This window comes from Solea senegalensis, linkage group LG18, assembly GCF_019176455.1.
Source record: "Solea senegalensis isolate Sse05_10M linkage group LG18, IFAPA_SoseM_1, whole genome shotgun sequence".
NCBI classification, from domain to species: Eukaryota; Metazoa; Chordata; class Actinopteri; order Pleuronectiformes; family Soleidae; genus Solea; species Solea senegalensis.
The window spans coordinates 6615152-6637452 of record NC_058041.1 but is presented as its reverse complement, the minus strand read 5'-3'; the positions used below and the strand labels follow the sequence as shown (position 1 = coordinate 6637452).

Sequence of the window (22301 nt, the reverse complement as noted above, 5' to 3'; positions counted from 1 at the left end):
ATCATCCTGCAGCTCGAAAGACGGCCACTTGCAGACAGTAACAGCTGTTGGGCTGCACGTCTTAGCCTTTGGTGTATAACAGCTGCGTGACGCCGTGCCTGTCACGAGACTGATGTGAAGTTTGACCTGAGCATCACTTTGTTTTGTAAGTGCACACATGTGGGAATAGATGCCGCTTTGGTGCAACTAAGGAGTAGTCGCTGGACTCAAAGGTCAACACTGACTCACCGAGAAAAGTGTGTAATTGGCTCTGTGAGTGACGTGAGCGCGGCACTTCCTGCGGAAAACTTTATTAAAATGAATTTGGTGTCGGCATGGGCGGATGTGTTCACATGGTGTCCGCAGGGTGGGTGAAGCTGTTGTGGGGGCTGTGATCTCACAAAGGCAGCTTTTCTGCCAACCAATGTCTCGGCAGCTATTTGGATGATAGCCCGGCCCCCTCGGATCACCCTCCTCATCCCACCCCACCCTCCCTCTCTCTCTCTCTCTCCTCTCATGTGTGTTATGCACACACACCCTCTAATGCTCTCACACATGTACACGTAGCTTCATGCTCCGTGGCTCCGTCATAGCAGGAATTTTCCACTCAGCAGCGGGAGAGCACTGAGGCCAGCTGTGCTGTCAGTTACAGTGTGTGCTCAAATGTCCAAGACTCTTTGCAGACACCCATTTTTTTTTTGCTGCTTCCAGATCCCGCTTTTCCTGGCTATCCTCGTGTGCATAGCTTCACGCGTGCACACAAACCACAGCTACACAAAACACATGGCGCAGTCAACATGGTCCGTACACAAGGACCTCAACATGTGGTTTCTGTTCATTCTCTACAAGGAGAGTCGAGCAGAAGAATGTCGATTCAGGCGAGACAGGAGGACAACCTGCTCACACGTCCTCGTCATCCCATTCTTTCACTCTTTTGTGCACTCGCTCACATGAATCGCTCCTATTTGCTGTCTGTCTCATCCCCATCTTCAGTGCAATCAGCACATTCCATAGAAATCCCGCTTAAACCCTTTCAAAGGGCACCAGAGGTAACTATGTACTTATATGTTGCATGCAGTCTGTAATGAGGCCTCTTATGTAAGTGTGCGCTCACACACACACACACACACACACACACACACCCTCCCCTCTCTGTTGTTGTCCATACATTTCCCCGTGTCCTCAATCAGGTCAGACGAGGACGGCAGAGCCGGGTCTTTGCAATATATACCATATACGTGCTCTTGAAAGCGTACGCCTCGCAGGGGTAAGCAAAAGAAAACAACAGGGGTATTTGAGGATTGTTTTTTATAAACACCGGTAGGATCCATGGCGGTGTGCGTAAGAGCACTCGGAGGGAAAATAAATACATTAAACCCTGAAAAGTCCCTGTATGGTACCACCTGTTTCAACAATTTGTCCATGTCTGTGCTGATTACCTGGACTTATTGGACATTTTGTCCACTTCGGTAAAACTACACCGTCATATATAAGTTCTATGGAGCCTGTGTGTTTTCGGTTTGGGGGCCCCCCCTTAGTTCCAATTAAGGAAATTCTTGAAAGAAAAGGTTGATATTTTTGGAGCCACATTTGTTTTCTCTTTTCAAGTTAAATGAGAAAATATGCTCAACATATGAAGTATGAAGGGCCTGAAGGCTATTACCTCAACATGAGGACAGAAAACAGGAGGAACACGCTTCCCCAGCTCTGCTGCTTAAATATACACCAGCATCTCTAAAGCTCACAGGTTGTTTACCTCATAAAATACCTGGTGTAAGTATTTCTTTTAGCAAATAACTGTGACAACAGCACCCCAGAAAGTCAGAGAAAAGTCTCCATTAAACCACAAATGACAGTACATTGTAGTAATTGGCTTGCTGCTAATCACCAGGCTCACAGTTCAACTACCTGCTGTCTTAAAGACAAACTTACAGACTAAAGACTTAAGTAATCATCACATTGTTTTCTTTCCAGGCATGAAAATGATAATCAAATGACCAACAACTCGAACAGGAACACCAACAGAGAGCCAGACCCGATAGAAAACCTTCCGCAGCCAATAAAAATTGTCTTGTTCAAGCTCTGAACTTCTGGCAGATGTCTTGGCTTCAAACAGATGACATAATTTGAAGTCAAATGTGTTTTGTCTCCTCTAAGACTCTGCCCAAATGTTCAACAGCTGAATCATTTCTACTTTTTATTTTAATAGCACAAAGAAGGAAATACTAGGGGGGGGGGATAAATGCATTGACCCTGGAAAAGATCATGTGGTACTTCTCAGGAAAAGCAACCTCTTAGGATGGAAGCTTCTCTGAGAACCCACTAAGTCAACAGATGTAACAAGACACATAAATGTAAAACTTCTGCTTTTAAAGAAACACATGTTGGAATGTGTTTAATGCAAAGTGGCACAAAGATTACTGAGGCTCAGCGCTGATCTAGTATATCATAGAAGACACATGTCAAACCTAAGGCCCGGGGGCCACATCCGGTCCGACGTACAATTGCATTGAGCCCATGAGATAATATGGTATGTCTTTCCTCCATTGACACACTATTTAGTACTCTCCTCGCCTGTCAAAGGAAGAAAAAAATTAAAAGTGGACTTTGGAAACACAGAGCTGGATCCAGAGTGTGGTTAAAAGCAGGCTCAACCCCTCAAAAAAGTAAAAATGATCGCATACAGCTAATTATTGGCTGAGATACACATGATCACAGGCCTGTGTGAGAGATTTCATTTCAAATTGGGTCTTTATTTAGTTTATTATCTTGCTTTGTTCAGAACTGCATGTTTTCTGACCTCGTCTGGCCCTCAACTTGGACACAGTTTTTTATGTTGGCCCCCTCTGTGGCTGAATTTGACGTCAAACATGGATATGTAAACTCATTCTGTGCAGATGCTAAAGACCGTGTGGAACGTTTAAACATTTCTCGATCATGTATCATGAACCTGAGATAAACAAATTAAAATTAGGTCAATGGAAGTCAATTCAAAGACCATACATAGGTCTGAGTTAGGGGACATGGCAGGTTGTTGAAGGCGAGCATGGGTACTGTCTTTGTATATATTTCCAACGTAAACATTATACACCATTTAAAAGGCAATGCAAGTGTCAGTGACAGTTCATACAAATAGATATTCTGCACAGGTCTGATTTAGCGATCCACCTCTCTGCCTCAGTGTGTGAGTCTCTTGATAATGAGCTAGAAAACCATGAAGCATCACCATATGTGGTGACAATAACGATAAGGTTGTAGCTTTACTGAAAACATTATGCAGGGGATCATGAGGTAAATCAACTCTCTGTTACACTTAGTATAACAACATATACGCTGGTATTTGATATTTAGTAATTGGCTCACAAAAGAGCAGGAGTGATGCTGCCCACGGAAACTGCAACTGTCCACATACTTATGGCCATTTAGTGTGGTTTTTTTTTAACATCTAAAACCCATCAGTATAAATTCTTCATTGTACTACAACAAATTATTTAGGCAACGAGACGAGTGTGGACATACTGTACTTCATGTGAAGCATCACCAGAGCCCACAAAACATAAAACATTTAACTTTTATTTGTAAGCTTTTTTTTCTCTCCTGCAAACTGCTAAAATGTGTATTCAGTATTTACACAAACCGTGTAGTTTATAAAATGAGGAACAGGAATCTGAGAGGAATTTTTTTTTAGAATGTTTACATTTTCACTTTTAAAGTGGAACATAATCATACATTTTTTTCAGATACCCAGTCCAACTGTCAAACTGTATAATCATATAAAACACGTTATCTGCATATATACGGTATATATACTCATATTATTTATATAAAAATGTTTATTTATACCCAGCCATAAACACATTCATCCAAAACTGTGGCTGCGTGCTTGTCATATATTCTGTTGTATAACTTGTACATATTTGTTTATTTATTCAAAATAAAAAATCAATAAATTGAAAAACACAAATACGTGTTACTGATCTAAAGTCACAAATGTATTGCTACAAGTTTGTATGCTTGAAGGTCACACAGAAAACTCCCCTTTATTACTGAAGCAGTGCTTTGATTGACTTTGATCTGTTTGGCTTTTGATTTTTAACAGTAGGACACTCCTTTGATTGACTTTGATCTGTTTGGCTTTGATTTTTAACAGTAGGACACTCCTTTGATTGACTTTGATCTGTTTGGCTTTGATTTTTAACAGTAGGACACTGCTTTGATTGACTTTGATCTGTTTGGCTTTTGATTTTTAACAGTATGACACTATTGTCAAATTATGGTTTAATTGCCAACCTTGTTAATCTAAAAGAGAGATTAATTGGTCACTTTTTGTGAGTTTTTATGAGGCTTTTTATGAAGCGGGGTGTTTTTTTAAACCAACATTTTGGCGACGTCGTGCGGTGAGTTGGGGTTAAACAGGCGTAGGACACTGACGTATTTTCGTCGAAGACGGAAGTGGAATTTGGTCACGTCCAATATGGCTGTTGTCGTTTACTTCGCCTGAACAAATACAGGACTCGTGGAGAATGGCGTGCGGTGGAATTGACGAGCTCTCCCAGCTCGAATATTTGTCTTTGGTGTCAAAAGTGTGCACGGAGCTCGACAACCATCTGGGAATAAGTGACAAAGATTTAGGTATGTGTGTGTTTTGAAGCCAACGTCCCCCGCCGTAAACGAGAAACGTCTGCTAATCGGCTAGCTTATGCTAACTAGCTGTTGTTAGCCACGCACAGTTTATAGTCTGTTATCACTATAAAGACGCACGTTTAATACCAGGATAGGTTAAGTGTGGAGTGTTTATTTAAACATTAATCAAATCTGAAGACGCGTGGCACTACTTCACAATTGTTAAATCGCAATTTCGTTTTATTTTCTCCCAATCTAATGACTCTGACTCCACTGTTTATTTCTTGACATTTTGCAGCTGAGTTTGTCATCCATCTCGCTGAGAAACAACAATCTTTTGACGGTTTTAAAGCTCTTCTGCTCCAAAATGGAGCCGAATTCACGGTGAGTTTAACCACACAGATAAGTCATGTAACCTAGCATGTAGCTCGCTCAAATTGGTAACCATTCATCTGTATCATTTGTTGTATTTATTTCAGGACTCTCTCATCGGCAATTTGCTCAGGCTCATTCAGACAATGCGGCCACCATCAAAGGCATCATCAAGTAAAGGTGAGTTATATTTACTGTTCAAAAACCCTTATGCTAGTATAAAATAAAAATTCACAGTGGTTCAGCTATTAAAATCCCCTCATGCAAAGGTCTGATTAAGAGACGCATAGGTTAGAACTCAGCTGATGGCCAAAATAAATGTCCAAATATATTAAATAGATTTTCCCTTTTTGCATCTGATAAAATATAAAGGTTTGACGATCACACATAATACAGGAACAAATCCTAAACAACAATAAGTTATTGAACAATTGTCTGTCTCTTCAAACTACATTTTATGTCTCCACTGCGGTGCAGTCACACGCAGTATTTTCAAATATGTTTAAAGTGAGCATTTCAAACTAAATAAGTATACCCTTTTCTTTTTGTTTTCGAAAAAAATCAGTCACGATTTGGTTGTCGGAACATGTCATGTGAACTTGCTTTTCTCTGGCTTATTAGTTCTTCCTTCCCTCATCCCTCCATAAACTGCATGTTTCTGTTTGTACCGTATACACAATTGTTACAATTGTCCTTCCCTTATATTATGCCATGTAATGTGGGGTTTTTTTGTTGATCAAGCCTCTAAATATGTATTATTTCTACAGATCTTGATGATTTGGTCAAGCCAAAGACAGAAAAGGAGAAGTTGAAGGAGATGTTTCCGGCCCTTTGTAGAGCAAATGATCCAATACCACAGGTATTTGGCATTAACATATATTTTGTGATGAATATTTGGGATATCTAACTGTTCATTCTTTTACTAGTTGAGCAAATAAGGTCAGTTAAACAACTACTTGTGTGTGTTTTACTTTTCAATGATGCAGTATATTCAAATGTGGATTGCTTTGAATCAACTCAAGACCTCTGAATGTAATTCTCCATTGGGAATAGCCAGTCTTGACTCTCTCCACTTTGTTACAGTTAGCACATCACTCACTGTCTGAAAATGTATGATAATGGTTCAGAGGGAAGAAGGTGTCTGCCTTTGAACATAAAGAGTTTGCTGGTGTACTTGTGTTTTACTGTGTGTGGACAAATAAGTAATTATTTGTTTACTACAAGTATTTACATACATAAAAGTCTACACCTCTGTGGATTGTATACTGTTTGTTGGTGAAAACTACTCTTTTTTCACCGGTGATAGTTCTCAGCTATTGTGTTACTAATGTTTCTGTTTGACTGACTCCTGCAGAAGCTACTAGATGAAGATGATGTAAAAGTAGCAGCTGATGCCATGAAGGAGCTGGAGATGTTCATGCCCAGTGTTAGTGGGACTGAATCAAAAAGCAGTAAGAGCAGGTGAGAGAGCAAAGGACCCACATTTAAGACCACATCCTCGTAAATGTATATCTGCTATAAATGTGTGTGAAGTCAACAGTTTTTCTACAGTAATACATTTATTATAATACAATAATTCTTGCAGGTCAGAAAAGGTCAGGCGCCACAGCAGGAGTCGCAGCAGAAGCAGAGAAAAAGACCGACACAGAGATCGAGACAGAGACAGGGATCGGGACAGGGACAGGAAGAGAAGACATCGTTCTCGAACACGGTCCAGATCCAGGTCTCGCTCCAGGGACCGAGATCGGCACAGAGACAGAGATAGAGATCGTGGCAAAAGAAGAGATAAATCTTCCCGTTGGAGTGAACGTTCACCAAGCCCGAGAAAAGACCAAGACAGAGACTCTGACCGCTGGAAAGACAAACATGTGGACCGCCCTCCTCCAGAAGAGCCTTCTGTTGGGGACATCTATAATGGCAAAGTCACCAGCATCATGCAGTTTGGATGCTTTGTTCAGCTCGAAGGATTAAGGTTTGTATGATATGACAAAATGTGAGGAAAAATTAGGCAATCACGAAAACATGCTATTAATGAATCTTTGGTTTTTATGTGTGTTTTTTTGACACACGGACAGAAAAGTTAAAAATGTATTTCATTTATTTTGGTCAAGATAATCATAATAAAAAATTTCACATGATCCCATAACTAAACACAAAAAAAAACAGGTCAGGACTCAAGTCACATGTGCCTCATAGTGATTGTGATTGCCTCAAGGAGTTATATGTTACCAGGAGGGAATTACATTTTCAGTAAGTCACATGTAAAATATAATTATGGTTCTCCTTATTTAGGAAACGATGGGAGGGATTGGTCCACATTTCAGAACTGCGTAGGGAGGGCCGTGTGGCCAACGTGGCTGATGTTGTCAGCAAAGGCCAGAGAGTCAAAATCAAGGTGCTTTCTTTCACTGGCTCCAAGACCAGCCTCAGTATGAAGGTAAGAAATCATTCAGGGTTATGTGATATGTATTGATGGTTAATCCTTCCATTGTGTGCATTTCAGTTTTCTAATTTCTCCCTCTCTGATTTACCAGGATGTAGACCAGGAGACGGGAGAGGACCTGAACCCTAACAGGAGAAGGAATGTGGGCCCAGATGGAGGGGAGGAGATCTCCATGAGGAATCCTGACCGGCCAAGCAACCTCAACTTGGGCCACGCCCCTGAGATGGAGCAGGATGACACTTTGGAGCGCAAAAGGCTAACTAAAATCTCTGACCCAGAAAAGTGGGAAATCAAACAGGTGGGCTTAAACAGAATAAAATATAGCACTCAATTTACAAAAGAGACAAAACTTGACTCACCCTCATTGTCTGCTCACAGATGATTGCTGCCAATGTGCTTTCTAAAGAAGAGTTTCCTGATTTTGATGACGAGACAGGCATCCTTCCTAAAGTTGATGATGAAGAAGGTAAGAGACTAATGTATCATCCTCCTCCTCCTTTGGTACTATTTTTGTGTTTTTTTCATAGCAACAATAATTCTTGTAAACAATGACTGAGTGACACCTAATTGGTTGTTTATTTTCATTCAGATGAAGACTTGGAAATTGAGCTGGTTGAAGAGGAACCCCCATTCCTGAGGGGACATACAAAACAAAGCATGGACATGAGCCCCGTCAAGATTGTCAAGGTACAATATGCTTCGGTCTACTGTATTTATGCTGCCTTATTTACTGTTTCTTGTTAGATAAAAAGATACTTTATTAAACAATTGAATTTTATCTAAATAGACAGTTTCTAATTTATGATTACAGAAGGTTAAATAGTGCAGCTGATTCTTAGTGTGCAGCCTAACTTTGCATGCACAGACATGAAAGTATTTATCGACTTTTAGAGCGAACACTCTCAAAATGAGCTGTTTCTTTCCACAGAATCCAGATGGCTCTCTGTCCCAAGCGGCCATGATGCAGAGCGCTCTGGCTAAGGAAAGACGCGAGGTGAAACAGGCTGCTCGTGAGGCTGAGATGGACTCTATTCCCATGGGGTTGAATAAACACTGGGTCGACCCCCTGCCAGACGGTTAGAAATCATCATTTCACAGATGTTGATGCTCAAGTATCACACATATTACAGGCCAGATGTGTTAATTAATTTACCCTAACTTACTCTCATTGTTTCTCACTTTATCCTGTTGTATTTAAAAACAATTTGAGACGTTTTATTGCTTTTGTCATTTAAGCTTTAACCGTCAGATTAAATGTAAAACATTGCATTGTAATGTTTAATCTGTATGAATTTGTGAGTGCATGAAGGCTTCATTTTTAAGGCTGCGGCCCAGTTTGAGTCAAGCATGACACTTACTCCATGATAGGAGGCAGTGTGCCCCAGGCTTGCTGGTACTGGAAATGCTTATCTGTTTTCCTGTAGCCCTCTCTCTGGCCGGATGGAGTAGTTTTGCCATGGTTTAGTGTGGCTGCATGCCCTCCTTGGCCCCAAGTGATCTAGTGGCCGCTTCTATGAGCATGCAGTGATATCCTACCACAGCCACACAGATCCGGCAGTGGTTTTTCTCTTTACTGCTTTACTACACTCTTTTAATTCTTATTGCAGTTGACGGGAGGCAGATTGCAGCCAACATGAGAGGCATTGGCATGATGCCCAATGACATCCCAGAGTGGAAGAAACATGCCTTTGGCGGGAACAAGGCCTCTTACGGTAAAAAGACCCAGCTCTCCATCCTGGAGCAGAGGGAGAGTCTGCCCATCTACAAGCTGAAGGAGCAGCTCATTCAGGTTTGTCACAAAGGCCAAACGAAGACATTTAAAAATATTTCTTTCAATGTTACACACAGGAGTTTTATACTGATTCAGATGCAGCCCAATAGTTTGAAGATGTATAATGTCAAACAAACCCTACTGCATCAAATGCTCCTGTTGTTAATGTATGTTGTAATTTTGTCTATAGTAACAAAAGTTCTGGTGTTTAGTTTTTGTTCATCATAGTTTTTTTTCTGTCCACTTTGTAACTTTTGCTGTTGTCTTGTAAATGTGTCACAGGCTGTTCATGACAACCAGATCCTGATTGTGATTGGAGAAACAGGTTCTGGTAAGACCACACAGATCACTCAGTACCTGGCAGAGGCAGGCTACACCACCCGAGGGAAGATTGGTTGCACTCAGCCCCGTCGTGTGGCCGCCATGTCAGTGGCCAAGAGAGTCTCTGAGGAATATGGTTGTTGTCTAGGACAAGAGGTGAGTGGCCTTCACTCTGATATCTTAAAATCTCTGGACACCACATACATCTATTTTTGAAATGCAGCTGTGTTAAATGTTTCATTGCTGCTGCTGTTGTAGGTGGGTTACACCATCCGTTTCGAGGATTGCACTAGTCCTGAGACAGTCATCAAGTACATGACAGACGGTATGCTGTTAAGAGAGTGTTTGATCGACTCCGAACTGGGCCAGTACGCCATTATTATGTTGGACGAAGCTCACGAGAGGACAATCCACACTGATGTTCTCTTTGGTCTGCTGAAGAAGGTGAGCAAGATCAGCACAAGCTTGTTTCATCATTTTCTTTTGCAGCTTGTGGGATGTGGGAGGGAGCAAATGGAATGGGATACTGAATGTTTTTTTGTTGTTGTTTTTTTTTTTACTTCAGACTGTACAAAAACGCACTGACATGAAGCTGATCGTAACATCAGCTACACTGGATGCTGTGAAGTTCTCTCAGTATTTCTACGAAGCGCCCATCTTCACCATTCCGGGCAGAACATATCCAGTGGAGGTCCTGTACACCAAAGAGCCGGAGACTGACTACCTGGATGCCAGTCTCATCACCGTCATGCAGATCCATCTGACTGAACCTCCAGGTAGGATTTTAAACACTTGTGAAGGTGTAACTGTAAAAAAAAAAAACCTGTGTGCTTTCAAATCAGTCTGTAAACATCCACTGTGTCGCTCACCTCTGTCCAGGTGACGTCTTGGTGTTTCTGACTGGACAGGAAGAGATCGACACCGCTTGCGAGATCCTCTATGAGAGAATGAAGTCGCTGGGGCCTGATGTCCCTGAGCTGATTATTCTGCCTGTGTATTCTGCTCTGCCCAGTGAGATGCAGACCAGGATTTTCGATCCTGCGCCCCCAGGCAGCAGAAAGGTGCCTACATTTAACAATATTAAATTACACATATGGAATATACTGTATATCTGTCATCTCTTATTAAAAAAAACTTAAGTAAATTGGAACAGTACAGTAACAATATCTAGACCATTGTGTTAGTGTACGGCTTCATTACCACAGTAAATCTTGAGCTGCTCCTTTTTAATATTAAATATTATTTTACGGGGGTCATTGATTTTTGCTGACTGTAAAGACTTGACTGACTGTGGAGCAAATGTGGAATTAGTTTTATTCACTGTCTTCTCTTCTGTAGGTGGTCATTGCCACCAACATTGCAGAGACATCACTGACTATTGATGGAATCTACTACGTTGTGGACCCCGGCTTCGTCAAGCAGAAAGTTTACAACTCTAAGACTGGTATTGATCAACTTGTGGTGACTCCAATCTCGCAGGTACAATACCTCTAAGATGCACGTTATATTTTGAACATGAGTACACTTTAAAGTAGAGAAGAAAATTATATAAAAAGGCATTTTTTCTCTTCCCGACGCCAGGCCCAGGCTAAGCAGAGGGCGGGTCGAGCTGGCAGAACAGGCCCAGGGAAGTGTTACAGGCTCTACACTGAGAGAGCCTACAGAGATGAGATGCTGACGACCAACGTACCTGAGATCCAGAGAACCAACTTGGCCAGCACTGTGCTCTCTCTGAAGGTAAAGTGTCTCCTATCTATCCTATTGCACACAGAGCTTGATTGTGTGCTATATATTTTAACTTTGATTCACTTTCACTTATCCCTTTGGACTCGCTGATTCTGTTTTGAAGTCATAACTTGTCGTAACATGTTAGTATCTCCTATCTTATTGTATTTTGTTTTTCTTCCACCAGGCAATGGGTATTAATGACCTCCTTTCCTTTGACTTCATGGACGCTCCTCCCATGGAGACTCTGATCACAGCCATGGAGCAGCTCTACACTCTGGGAGCTCTAGATGATGAGGGCTTACTCACAAGGCTGGGTAGAAGGGTAAGGCGTACTTAAACATTGTGCTTTCGCTCCGCTGAAATTCACAAGTTGACAAATCAAATTATATTCATCTTTCATTTTCTTTGAATCTGTTCTACAGATGGCGGAGTTCCCTCTCGAGCCCATGCTGTGTAAGATGTTGATCATGTCTGTCCATCTGGGCTGCAGTGAAGAGATGCTCACCATCGTGTCAATGTTGTCTGTGCAGAATGTCTTCTACCGGCCAAAGGTAGCACAACACACTTAATCTGAAATGACTGGATGAAAATGTTTTATTCTTAAAAAATCGTTTGCCAGTGCAGAAGCATTGATGTTTATTAGTCAATACATACACACTGTTTTGCCTATTATAATTATAACTACAGTAACAACTTTAATGCTAACTGTTTATTATCTGTGGTTTGCACATTTTGCCCTGAGAAAACTAATTATCACAAGGTTTTTGACAATAAGTCAAACACCTTTCAGTCATTTATGAACATTTGTGATTTAGAGTTAAGACCAGAACTTGTATGAAATGTTTTCACTAGTGTTGTGTGGTTTCTTTTATACATCAATTAGCTGAGGTTTAAATATGTTTACAGAAAACTGCTCTGTGGTTGTTTATTGTTGTTTCATTTAATTGATATCAACAGTATTCTTGTTCTTATGCTTTTCCTGTCACTTATTCATTCTGGTATTGTCATTTTTTTAAGGACAAGCAAGCCTTAGCTGACCAGAAGAAGGCAAAGTTCCACCAACCTGAGGGTGATCACCTGACTTTGCTCGCAGTCTACAACTCCTGGAAGAACAACAAGTTCTCCAACCCCTGGTGTTATGAGAACTTCATCCAGGCTCGCTCCCTGCGCAGAGCCCAGGACATCCGCAAACAGATGCTGGGTATTATGGACAGGTATGATGGGAGTTATGATGGAAGTAGGACATATTTTATTAAAATCTTGTTGATTTATTTCTCATGGACATCCAAACATCTTCCCCTCTCCACAGGCATAAATTGGATGTAGTGTCTTGTGGAAAAGCCACAGTGCGAGTCCAGAAAGCGATCTGCAGTGGTTTTTTCAGGAATGCAGCCAAAAAGGATCCTCAAGAGGGATACAGAACCCTCATAGACCAGCAAGTTGTCTACATTCACCCCTCCAGTGCTTTGTTCAACCGCCAGCCAGAGTGGTAAGACAGCACCTCACATCACAATATTATCTATCTAAAAAGAAAAGAATGTGTCCTTGTCAGTTTATAAAAAGTCTTCTGACTTCCTCTGATTCACCTCCACAGGGTTGTCTACCATGAGTTGGTGTTGACCACCAAGGAATATATGCGCGAGGTGACCACCATTGACCCTCGCTGGCTGGTGGAGTTTTCCCCAGCCTTCTTCAAAGTGTCTGACCCCACACGCCTCAGCAAGCAGAAGAAACAGCAACGTCTCGAACCTCTGTACAACCGTTACGAGGAGCCCAACGCTTGGAGAATCTCCCGCGCCTTCAGACGACGTTAATGTGTGCGATGTTACATATTCTGAATATCAATGCAGCGTCACTGGGCATGTGATCAGAGCCTGCTGACTTAAGTTTGTAACACTACAAGTACACATTCATAAGTCAACATTTTAGTGTCATTATTTTTGATGACCCAACCTAGAGACATGTAGTTTTTCTAGTTATGAAAAAAAGAAGGAAAAACTCAAAGTTGCAAAATTATGGTTTATTTATCTTAACCCTGTACATTTTTATAGCACACCATGTGGAAATCCGCACCGGACTGAAACATCATGGGGCTTTTTATGTCTTACCAGTGGGACCAGATCGTCCTGTCACTGGGTCAACTGTCACTCATTTTGTTTTTTTTTGTAGTTGCTATACTTATCAGTGAAATAAATGCATTTTTCCCCCAAACAAGTATGTCTGTTTTCTTTCCACGAAATTAAAACCAATAGAAATGTAATCACAATGACTGTACAATGATGTAAGATGTGTTCTATGTCTATGTTCTATGTAAGAGCGTTTTTGTTACTGTCAACAAACTAAAGTTTGTCATAATCCCAAATTGTTATGCAGTTTATGTAGAAATTTACTTTGTAAGGTTATATCTTTTTTATGTAAAACGTTTTTTAAAGTACATTGTCCGAGTAGGTGATTTAAAACATAAAAGCTTTAATCTGTGGATGGCTTTGTTGTTTGTTGACCAGTAGGGGGCAGCAGCAATTTTAAAGAACCGTTACTGAGTCACAAATTCGAGAGGGCGAAGAAGAAGCGCCACAGTTTCCGGTTTAAATTCTAAACAATGCTAGAAAAATGTCTGTCTTAGACGAAATTAAACGTCTTGAATATTTATCTTTGGTGTCAAAGGTGTGTACAGAGTTGGAGAATCACCTGGGAATAAGCGAAAAGGATTTGGGTAAGTTGACGCGTTTCGTGACTGAATCTACTGAACTAGCTTGTTTACCACTGCTTAACTATGAACCTGTGTGATAATGCTACCTGAGTCGTTGTGAAACATCAGCGCATGCTGTTGATCATAGTTTGTTCTTTTACAGCTGAATTTATCATCAGTCTCGCCGAAAAACATCCAACGTTTGATGAATTTAAAGCTGTCCTGTTGGGAAATGGAGCAGACTTCACAGTGAGTGTTGAACTTAAATGACTTGTAAACATAACATTTGTTGTTTTGTGTTCCTAAACTCAACTTTTATTTTGTTGTAGGACACCCTTATTGGTAATTTACTTAGACTTATCAATACCATGCGATCCATACCATCCACAAGTAAAGGTACTAGTGCTTTTTCATATTATGTGTGTTGTAAAATGTGTGTTCCTATTATGTGCTTGTGTTGTTAGTTGTTGAGTGTGTTTTGCAGCCATTTGACCTATTGACAAAGCAAATGTTTTCTGTTATTTCAGCACTTCAGCCAGAGGACAACCCAAAGAGTAATAAGGAGAAGTTAAAAACCAAATACCCTGCTTTATGTAAACCGGATGATCCCGTGTGGATGGTAAGGCTCATCTGTGGCTCTGAAAGCATTCTCTCACTGAAATTAAAACCTGCGTCTCTTGTGGAAGATATAAGATCCTAGAGAAAACACTCTCAAGAGAATAAATCTCTGCCACAGTTGGTGTCCCCTATCTTGCAAACTTATCTAGATCTCTACCAACGCTAATAATTTATTATTAAGATATATCCTTCTTCGTAGTAGGGGAATCTAGAATGCCATATTTAGAATTTTGGAGGAAGCTGCAGTTGTACTCACAAAGATATAATGCGTTTGACTTTCCATCTAGATCCCACCTCCTAACACAGTCAAAGATGACGAGGAGGTTGCGGCAGCAGCGATGAAGCAGTTGGAGATGCTTATGCCTAATGTTTGTGAAACAAGCTCTGATAACAGGTACAAATTTTTTTGTCAAAAGTGAATTTCTGCCAAAAAAAATGTTATTTGTTCTTACATTAATTAATTTGTTATTCACACAACAGCAGAGGTCGAGATGCAGACAGAGAAGGTGAAAGTAAGCGACCTCGCTCAAGATCAAGAGAGCGTGCTGAAGAAACAAACCACAAACGGAAAAGGAAACGAGCGTCTCGCTGGAGCGACCGTCCGCCAAGTCCAGACAGAGACAATGACGACAGCAACAGGAAGGAGGACGAGGAACACTGGCGTGAGAAACCTGTGGATCGGCCTCTGCCAGATGAGCCTGTTGTGGGTGATATCTACAACGGCAAAATCAGCAGCCTAATGCAGTTCGGTTGTTTTGTCCAGCTAGAAGGCCTCAGGTTAGTAAGATAGGGGATGGTTTCTTTACAGCAATGCAACAAATTACTTTATCTGTCAGGAAATGTACTTCTCTGCTTCCTGCAGTTTATTAATGCCACCTGTTTGTTTCTACACTCAACTTAAACGTGTTTCTGCATTTCAGTTGTGCTAAATATTCAAGCTTATTTTCAAGCTATTATTTTCCAGTGTTTAATTTTAATCTGGTGTTGTACATTCAGATCCTAACCCACAGTGTGCAACTATGATTGTGTGCAGAAAACGCTGGGAGGGTCTGGTGCACATCTCAGAGCTGCGCAAAGAAGGACGTATAGCAAATGTGGCTGATGTGGTAACCAAAGGCCAAAAGGTGAAGGTCAAAGTTCTGTTGTTCACAGGAAGCAAAACCAGCCTCAGTATGAAGGTGAGAAAACGTATGTGTTTATGGTTTAATATTTACAAATGGAAAGTAATCTGTGCATAAGATATTCTAGTACAGGACAGTAATATTAAAGTGTTTTGATAATAAGACGATTGTGGATTTTGCATATTTTCATCATTTGTGTAATTTATCCATATTAAATGTTAGACAAAATATATTTTAACCAATGTTTTCCACACCGAAACCTGCACCTATGTGTATCAAACCAATGCAAACTCTAACTCGGGTGTGTTACTTACTGAGCCAGGATGTTGACCAAGTGACGGGGGAAGACCTGAACCCCAATCGAAGAAAGAACCTGGAGAGTGGAGGAAGAGATGAAATCATGAGGAATCCTGACCGCCCCGCTGAAGTTAGCGTGCTTGAACTAGAAGACAACCCAACGGAACACAAGCGGCTCACCAAGATAACCGATCTCGAAAAATGGGAAATTAAACAGGTGTTCATCAGAAACATTCATAATGATCACCAAATGGTCTCGTCTTATCATTTGTTGTTATTTGAAACTGTTACATTAAAAAAAAATGTTCTCCTTTCAGATGATTGCAGCCAATGTACTTCCTAAAGAAGAGTTCCCAGAATTTGACGAGGAGACGGGAATCCTTCCTAAAGTAGATGATGAGGAAGGTAAATCCTGCACTTTATTCTTGAGATGTTTTGCAAAAATCAAAGTTATGCTTGCATTATGAGTATATTTATCTCCACCATAGATGAAGATGTAGAGATTGATCTGGTTGAAGAGGAGCCTCCGTTTCTCCAGGGACAGACTAAATGGACTTTGAACTTGAGCCCGGTCAAAATAGTGAAGGTAAAAATGCAGACGCCAGAAAGCTGTTAGTCTGTTAGAGTTAATGATGATCTTAATGTCCTTGAATATTTTGTTTTGCAGAATTTTACAAGTTGTGTAAAGGGATTGGGGATTGTTTTTTGTTGTTCACTTCTTCTTTACGCTCTGTCTTTGTCACCTGGCTTTTAAAGGGAATGTCAAGCGAAACTTTGATTGTTTCAGACGAATGTTACACCCAAAACACACCTTTACACACAATTCAGAAAACAAATACGACCCAGTTGCGTCTCACTTTGCGCTGACACGCCTTGTGTAAATAGCAGAATAAGAGTTGGACACGGCCTAATGCATTTGCACCATGCACTACAGACCGTGCCCTTAAGATCGTCTACTGCACTTATTGTAAGTCGCTTGGATAAAAGTGTCTGCTAAATGACATGTAATGTAATGTAATGTCTAAGTACGGCTCACACGTTGGCTAAAATAGAATAATGAATTATGTCACTGCCACCTTTAGGGAATGTGCTTTGTTCACCATGCAGTTAAAACTGAGTTATTACAGCAGAAGCATGATTCTTATGGAATGTTAAAGAACTTTTTATGCTTGGTTATTGTTGACAAGGCCTGGATGTGACCTGTTCATCTTCTTTTGTCTGAAATAAAATAGACTATGTAAGCTCTGATCCACTTTGTGGACAAATGTTTTTGTACATTCATGCTAACGGTTGTTCTCATTTTCTCTGTTAGAATCCAGATGGCTCCCTTTCCCAGGCAGCCATGATGCAGAGTGCTCTGTCTAAGGAGAGGCGAGAGGTGAAGCAGGCAGTCCGTGCAGCGGAGATGGACTCCATCCCGACTGGTCTTCACAAAAACTGGATAGACCCAATGCCTGATTGTAAGAACCTAGTTGATACGTTTCTAGTAGTCAAACAAATACATTTAGCTGTAGATTTACGTATGTGCAACCCTAACTGTATTTTTTTAAACGGCCGCTAAGACGGAAGGAAGGTAGATCATTAAAGAACAAGAACAATCTATGTTGTGTCAGCGGCTTTAAAATTTGGAAAATTAAATTAATCTGTACTGTGCCCGGCTGATTACACTGTTACAGTGTTACCATGCCACGGCTGGAGATGATTATCAAGCTTCCCTATGAGTTTATTCTTGCACACACACAGACATAATGCACTGTGACTCTGTCTTCCATACCCTGAGGACATCAGGGGCTTTACAAGTTCCTTCCACCCGGTCACTACTAACTCTGACTCATAGTTTAATACACAAAGATCCAGTTGGGAAGTTCCTTATCAGTTCAGTTCATCTTAATCAAACAAAATGGTCGATTGCAGGAGGTTTGGATGGATCTCGCTGGAACTTAATAAGTCCTGACTCTCTGTTCTTCTCCTGTAAGATGAAGGAAGGCAGATTGCTGCCAACATGAGAGGCATTGGTGCTATGCCTGTTGATCTCCCAGCGTGGAAAAGATACGCTTTAGGAGGGAACCAGGTATCTTATGGCAAGAAGACGGAACTGTCCATCCTGCAGCAGAGGGAGAGCCTGCCTATTTTCAAGCTTAAGGAACAGCTCGTTCAGGTATGAGTAGTGGTAGCACTACCTTTCAATGTGAAATACTTTGGCCCAAAGTGAAAATCATGGGGAAACCAACGGTCCAACATGAAAAAAATGTTCCCCTCCCCAAAGACACACAATTAGTCTTTAATGCCTTACAGATTTATTCTTTGTCTCAACAGGCTGTCCATGATAATCAGATCTTGATTGTAGTTGGAGAAACTGGATCCGGTAAGACCACACAGATCACTCAGTACCTGGCAGAGGCAGGCTACACCTCCCGTGGGAAGATTGGTTGTACTCAGCCCCGTCGTGTGGCTGCCATGTCGGTGGCCAAGAGAGTCTCTGAGGAATACGGTTGCCGTCTAGGACAAGAGGTAAGGGGATCGTAGTGAGAGCCTAGATTTCATATTAGTTGCAGTTTTTTTTATGTTGTTTTTCAGCGTATAAATGTTTTTTTTGCTTAATTTAAGGTGGGATACACCATTCGCTTTGAGGACTGCACCTGTACAGAGACAGTAATCAAGTACATGACCCACGGTATGCTGCAGAGAGAGTGTCTGATCGACCCAGACATGAGTCAGTATTGCATCGTCATGCTGGACGAGGCCCACGAGAGGACAATCCACACTGACGTGTTATTCGGCCTGCTCAAGAAGGTATTTTACCTTCTACGAAACCTGTCAAAAAGTGAGTAAATGACCGCGTTACACGGCGACAATATGACACTCATACACAAACCTTGTGACTCTCTCTTCCAGACAATACAGAAACGCAAAGACATGAAGTTGATTGTGTCCTCTGCTACGCTGGACGCCGTCAAATTCTCCCAGTATTTCTTTGAAGCTCCCATCTTCACCATACCAGGAAGAACCTTCCCTGTGGAGATTCTGTACACTAAAGAACCTGAGACAGATTACCTGGATGCCAGTCTCATCACCGTCATGCAGATCCATTTAACCGAGCCCCCAGGTATCTGTGCTACAATAGATTCCCCTAAATTATCTGAGAATTTAAGGTCCCAGTGACAAAAGACTCATTTATTGGACTTTGTTATACTATATAAAAATGTTTCCTCACTTTTTTCCAGGTGACGTCCTGGTGTTTCTGACGGGACAGGAAGAGATCGACACAGCCTGTGAGATGCTGTTTGAACGAATGAAGTCGCTGGGGCCTGATGTTCCCGAGCTGATTATTCTGCCCGTTTATTCTGCCTTGCCCAGTGAGATGCAGACCAGGATTTTTGATCCTGCGCCCCCAGGCAGCAGAAAGGTAATGTGCTGGATAAAGTTAGGACAGTGTGTTTTACAATTGTCTTTATTCAAGAGAATGAAAATCTAGTTATGATTATGTTTTAAAATTGATATGTAAACAAAGTGTTGTACACACACACACCTTTATATGAACTCACGCTGAGTTTCCCTCACTTTCCAGGTCATCATTGCCACAAATATTGCCGAGACGTCTCTGACTATTGATGGAATCTACTACGTGGTGGACCCTGGTTTTGTCAAGCAGATTGTGTATAATTCTAAAAGTGGCATTGACCAGCTTCTGGTGACTCCTATATCACAGGTCATTCATTTTAACACAGTACTTATCATTACTCCTTTTAATAATTGTACTCCATCTGAACAACTGAGAAAAACATTATTCGTAGTGACTTGAAAGATTGATGTTGCTTTTCTCAATAGTCCTTAAAATACCCACTTGTTCCTTTTGTAGGCTCAGGCCAAGCAGAGGTCGGGTCGAGCTGGCAGAACCGGCCCGGGAAAGTGTTACAGACTCTACACCGAGAGGGCTTACAGAGATGAGATGCTTGTGTCCAATGTACCTGAGATCCAGAGAACCAACTTGTCCAGCACGGTGCTCTCTCTGAAGGTAAAGCAGTTTGATAACACCTCCATGAATCTGTCCCCATTTGCTTTTGTGAGGCTGCTTTTTACCCTTTTCTCCTGGAAATGTGTCATAAGAAATTCCTATTTACTTTCTCGCCACATCAGGCCATGGGCATCAATGACCTCCTGTCCTTTGACTTCATGGATTCTCCTCCCATGGAGACTCTGATCACAGCCATGGAGCAGCTTTACACTCTGGGAGCTCTAGATGATGAGGGCTTACTCACAAGGCTGGGTAGAAGGGTAAGCTTTTTTTTTTTTTAGGCTTTTCTTTAGTCAAGTGGTTAAGCATCAGGCTCACTCGTAACTGAACCAAATACTTTATTTCTCAAGTGTAATCTTACAACGGTTGGATTAACTTGTTTCACTGTCCCTGTCGCTTTAGATGGCTGAGTTTCCTCTGGACCCGATGCTGTGCAAGATGTTGATCATGTCCGTCCACCTGGCCTGCAGTGAAGAGATGCTCACCATTGTCTCCATGCTGTCTGTTCAGAACATCTTTTATAGACCAAAGGTATGCAGCCAGTGTTCAGCCTTCAAATCACCGCACTTTATTAATCCTTGACTTCTAAAGACCCAAAAGATCTTTTTGTGGGCAAGGTAATTCAAGTATTCTTTCAAGGCAACTACAAGACTCTGTAAAATCACAGACTTCACGTTTCCTCAAAAGACACAGAAACTAAATCCACTTCTTCCCTTTTGCAGGACAAACAGGCCCAGGCCGACCAGAGAAAGACAAAGTTCTTTCAGCCCGAGGGAGACCACCTCACTCTGCTGGCTGTGTACAACTCCTGGAAGAACAACAAGTTCTCTAACCCCTGGTGCTTTGAGAACTTTATCCAGGCTCGCTCACTAAAGAGGTCTCAGGATATCCGTAAGCAGATGATGAGCATCATGGACAGGTAGTTCAGCTGTGCTTTAAACAGCCGTATGATCTCCCAATGTGCATTTCTCCTACGGAAATTCATGACATTAATTGAGCATATATGATGTAGACCTCATAAGTTAAATATACTAAATATTTTTAGGCACATGTTGGATGTGGTGTCTTGTGGGAAAAATACAGTGCGGGTCCAAAAAGCTATTTGCAGCGGTTTCTTCCGGAACGCAGCCAGGAAACACCCTCAGGATGGTTATCGTACCGTGATTGACCAGCAGGTGGTGTATCTCCACCCCTCTAGCACTCTGTTCAACCGCCAGCCTGAATGGTGAGTCCAACATGTGTTCAAGTTCTCAGCTGATTGTGCCGAACAGTTTCATCTGACAAGATTTTAATTCATATCCCCTGTAAGTTGCTTGAACCTTACTCATTTAGTGTTCCTCTTGATTTGGAGTTTAAGTTTTGTGTATGTCTTATTACTAAAGATGATTTGTTGATTGAAAGTGTCAGAGGTTTGCGCATTAAAGCTTCTTAAATGTTAGCATTTGCATTTATTTAAGTTGCTTTTCGTGCACTAATTGATGTAATAATCTGCAACCCTTATCATCATTAACTGTATTTATCTTCTCGTGTTTGCTTCAGGCTCGTGTACCACGAGTTGGTGCTGACCACCAAAGAGTACATGCGGGAGGTGACCATCATCGACCCCCGCTGGCTGGTCGAGTTTGCCCCCGCGTTCTTCAGAGTTGCCGATCCCACGCGCCTCAGTCGACACAAGAGGCAGCAGAAGCTGGAGCCGCTCTACAACCGCTACGAAGAACCCAACGCGTGGAGAATCTCTCGTGCCTTCAGGCGACGCTGAAGAGCCACCATTTTTACACTGAGGTGGACGCACTGTGTACAGTTGTATATACAGAGCCGACTAACGACCAATTAAAGAATTTAGTAACATTTCAGCTATGTTCACTTTGTCATTACCATTGTGAAATGCTAACACTTGAGCTGGTCACTATTTCTTATATTGTATCGTCTATTTGATCTCATTTTCATATTTCTTTATTGATTTTACATCCTTGCAGATAAACACTGGATGCCCCTTTACTTGCTGCTGTGTCATACTTGTCCACAGTCCTGTGAGCACTGACTTTGGTAAAGATGAAAGTCAAGCTTTTGTTGAAACATGCTTTATAAATATGGTAATTGGCTTCATACACAGACTGGAAACAGGTAAAAAAAACTAACTCTAGCTCTCGCAAGAGCATTTTCCTTTTCCCAGTCTGTATATTAAGCCAACTGGCTGCTGCTGGCATCTTAATATTTACTTTACCTGTCTTCTCATTCTGAAAAAGTAACCTAATAAGCACCAGACTGAGCAGTGGATTCTATTATTATTTGTTTTTGCCCTCCATTACCTTCCTCATACTTAA

The 22301-nt window shown here is 41.4% G+C and overlaps 2 protein-coding genes across 2 annotated transcripts; both read left to right on the top strand.

Annotated features, from left to right (window-relative positions):
* The first annotated feature begins 4432 nt into the window (after positions 1-4432).
* On the top strand, positions 4433-13716 carry LOC122758803 (ATP-dependent RNA helicase DHX8). Its single transcript, XM_044013122.1, has 23 exons — positions 4433-4611; positions 4901-4986; positions 5082-5154; positions 5742-5833; positions 6329-6435; positions 6560-6946; positions 7267-7411; positions 7509-7715; positions 7796-7883; positions 8007-8104; positions 8346-8493; positions 9025-9206; positions 9471-9665; positions 9768-9953; positions 10075-10285; positions 10389-10570; positions 10848-10988; positions 11091-11246; positions 11422-11559; positions 11660-11788; positions 12255-12451; positions 12547-12726; positions 12832-13716. Exons 1-23 carry the CDS (start codon positions 4503-4505, stop codon positions 13049-13051), a joined length of 3657 nt encoding a protein of 1218 aa, XP_043869057.1. The 5' UTR covers positions 4433-4502; the 3' UTR covers positions 13052-13716.
* Positions 13717-13780: 64 nt separating this feature from the next.
* Positions 13781-21975, top strand: LOC122758804 (ATP-dependent RNA helicase DHX8-like). Its single transcript, XM_044013124.1, has 23 exons — positions 13781-13950; positions 14090-14175; positions 14256-14322; positions 14454-14545; positions 14832-14938; positions 15025-15321; positions 15578-15722; positions 15988-16179; positions 16280-16367; positions 16451-16548; positions 17275-17422; positions 17939-18120; positions 18279-18473; positions 18570-18755; positions 18858-19068; positions 19187-19368; positions 19531-19671; positions 19822-19977; positions 20100-20237; positions 20380-20508; positions 20700-20896; positions 21023-21202; positions 21517-21975. The coding sequence occupies exons 1-23, from the start codon at positions 13848-13850 to the stop codon at positions 21734-21736; spliced, it is 3540 nt and encodes a 1179-aa protein (XP_043869059.1). The 5' UTR covers positions 13781-13847; the 3' UTR covers positions 21737-21975.
* The last annotated feature ends 326 nt before the right edge of the window (positions 21976-22301 follow it).

Bases quoted from the DNA above. Each gene is read 5' to 3' on its own strand.
- LOC122758803 (XM_044013122.1), top strand. From the start codon at position 4,503: ATGGCGTGCGGTGGAATTGACGAGCTCTCCCAGCTCGAATATTTGTCT. The intron at 5,155-5,741 runs GTGAGTTATATT...TTATTTCTACAG, and splicing joins AAAGGCATCATCAAGTAAAG to ATCTTGATGATTTGGTCAAG. The intron at 6,947-7,266 runs GTTTGTATGATA...CTCCTTATTTAG, and splicing joins GTTCAGCTCGAAGGATTAAG to GAAACGATGGGAGGGATTGG.
- LOC122758804 (XM_044013124.1), top strand. From the start codon at position 13,848: ATGTCTGTCTTAGACGAAATTAAACGTCTTGAATATTTATCTTTGGTG. The intron at 14,939-15,024 runs GTACAAATTTTT...TTCACACAACAG, and splicing joins GAAACAAGCTCTGATAACAG to CAGAGGTCGAGATGCAGACA. The intron at 16,180-16,279 runs GTGTTCATCAGA...TTCTCCTTTCAG, and splicing joins AAAAATGGGAAATTAAACAG to ATGATTGCAGCCAATGTACT.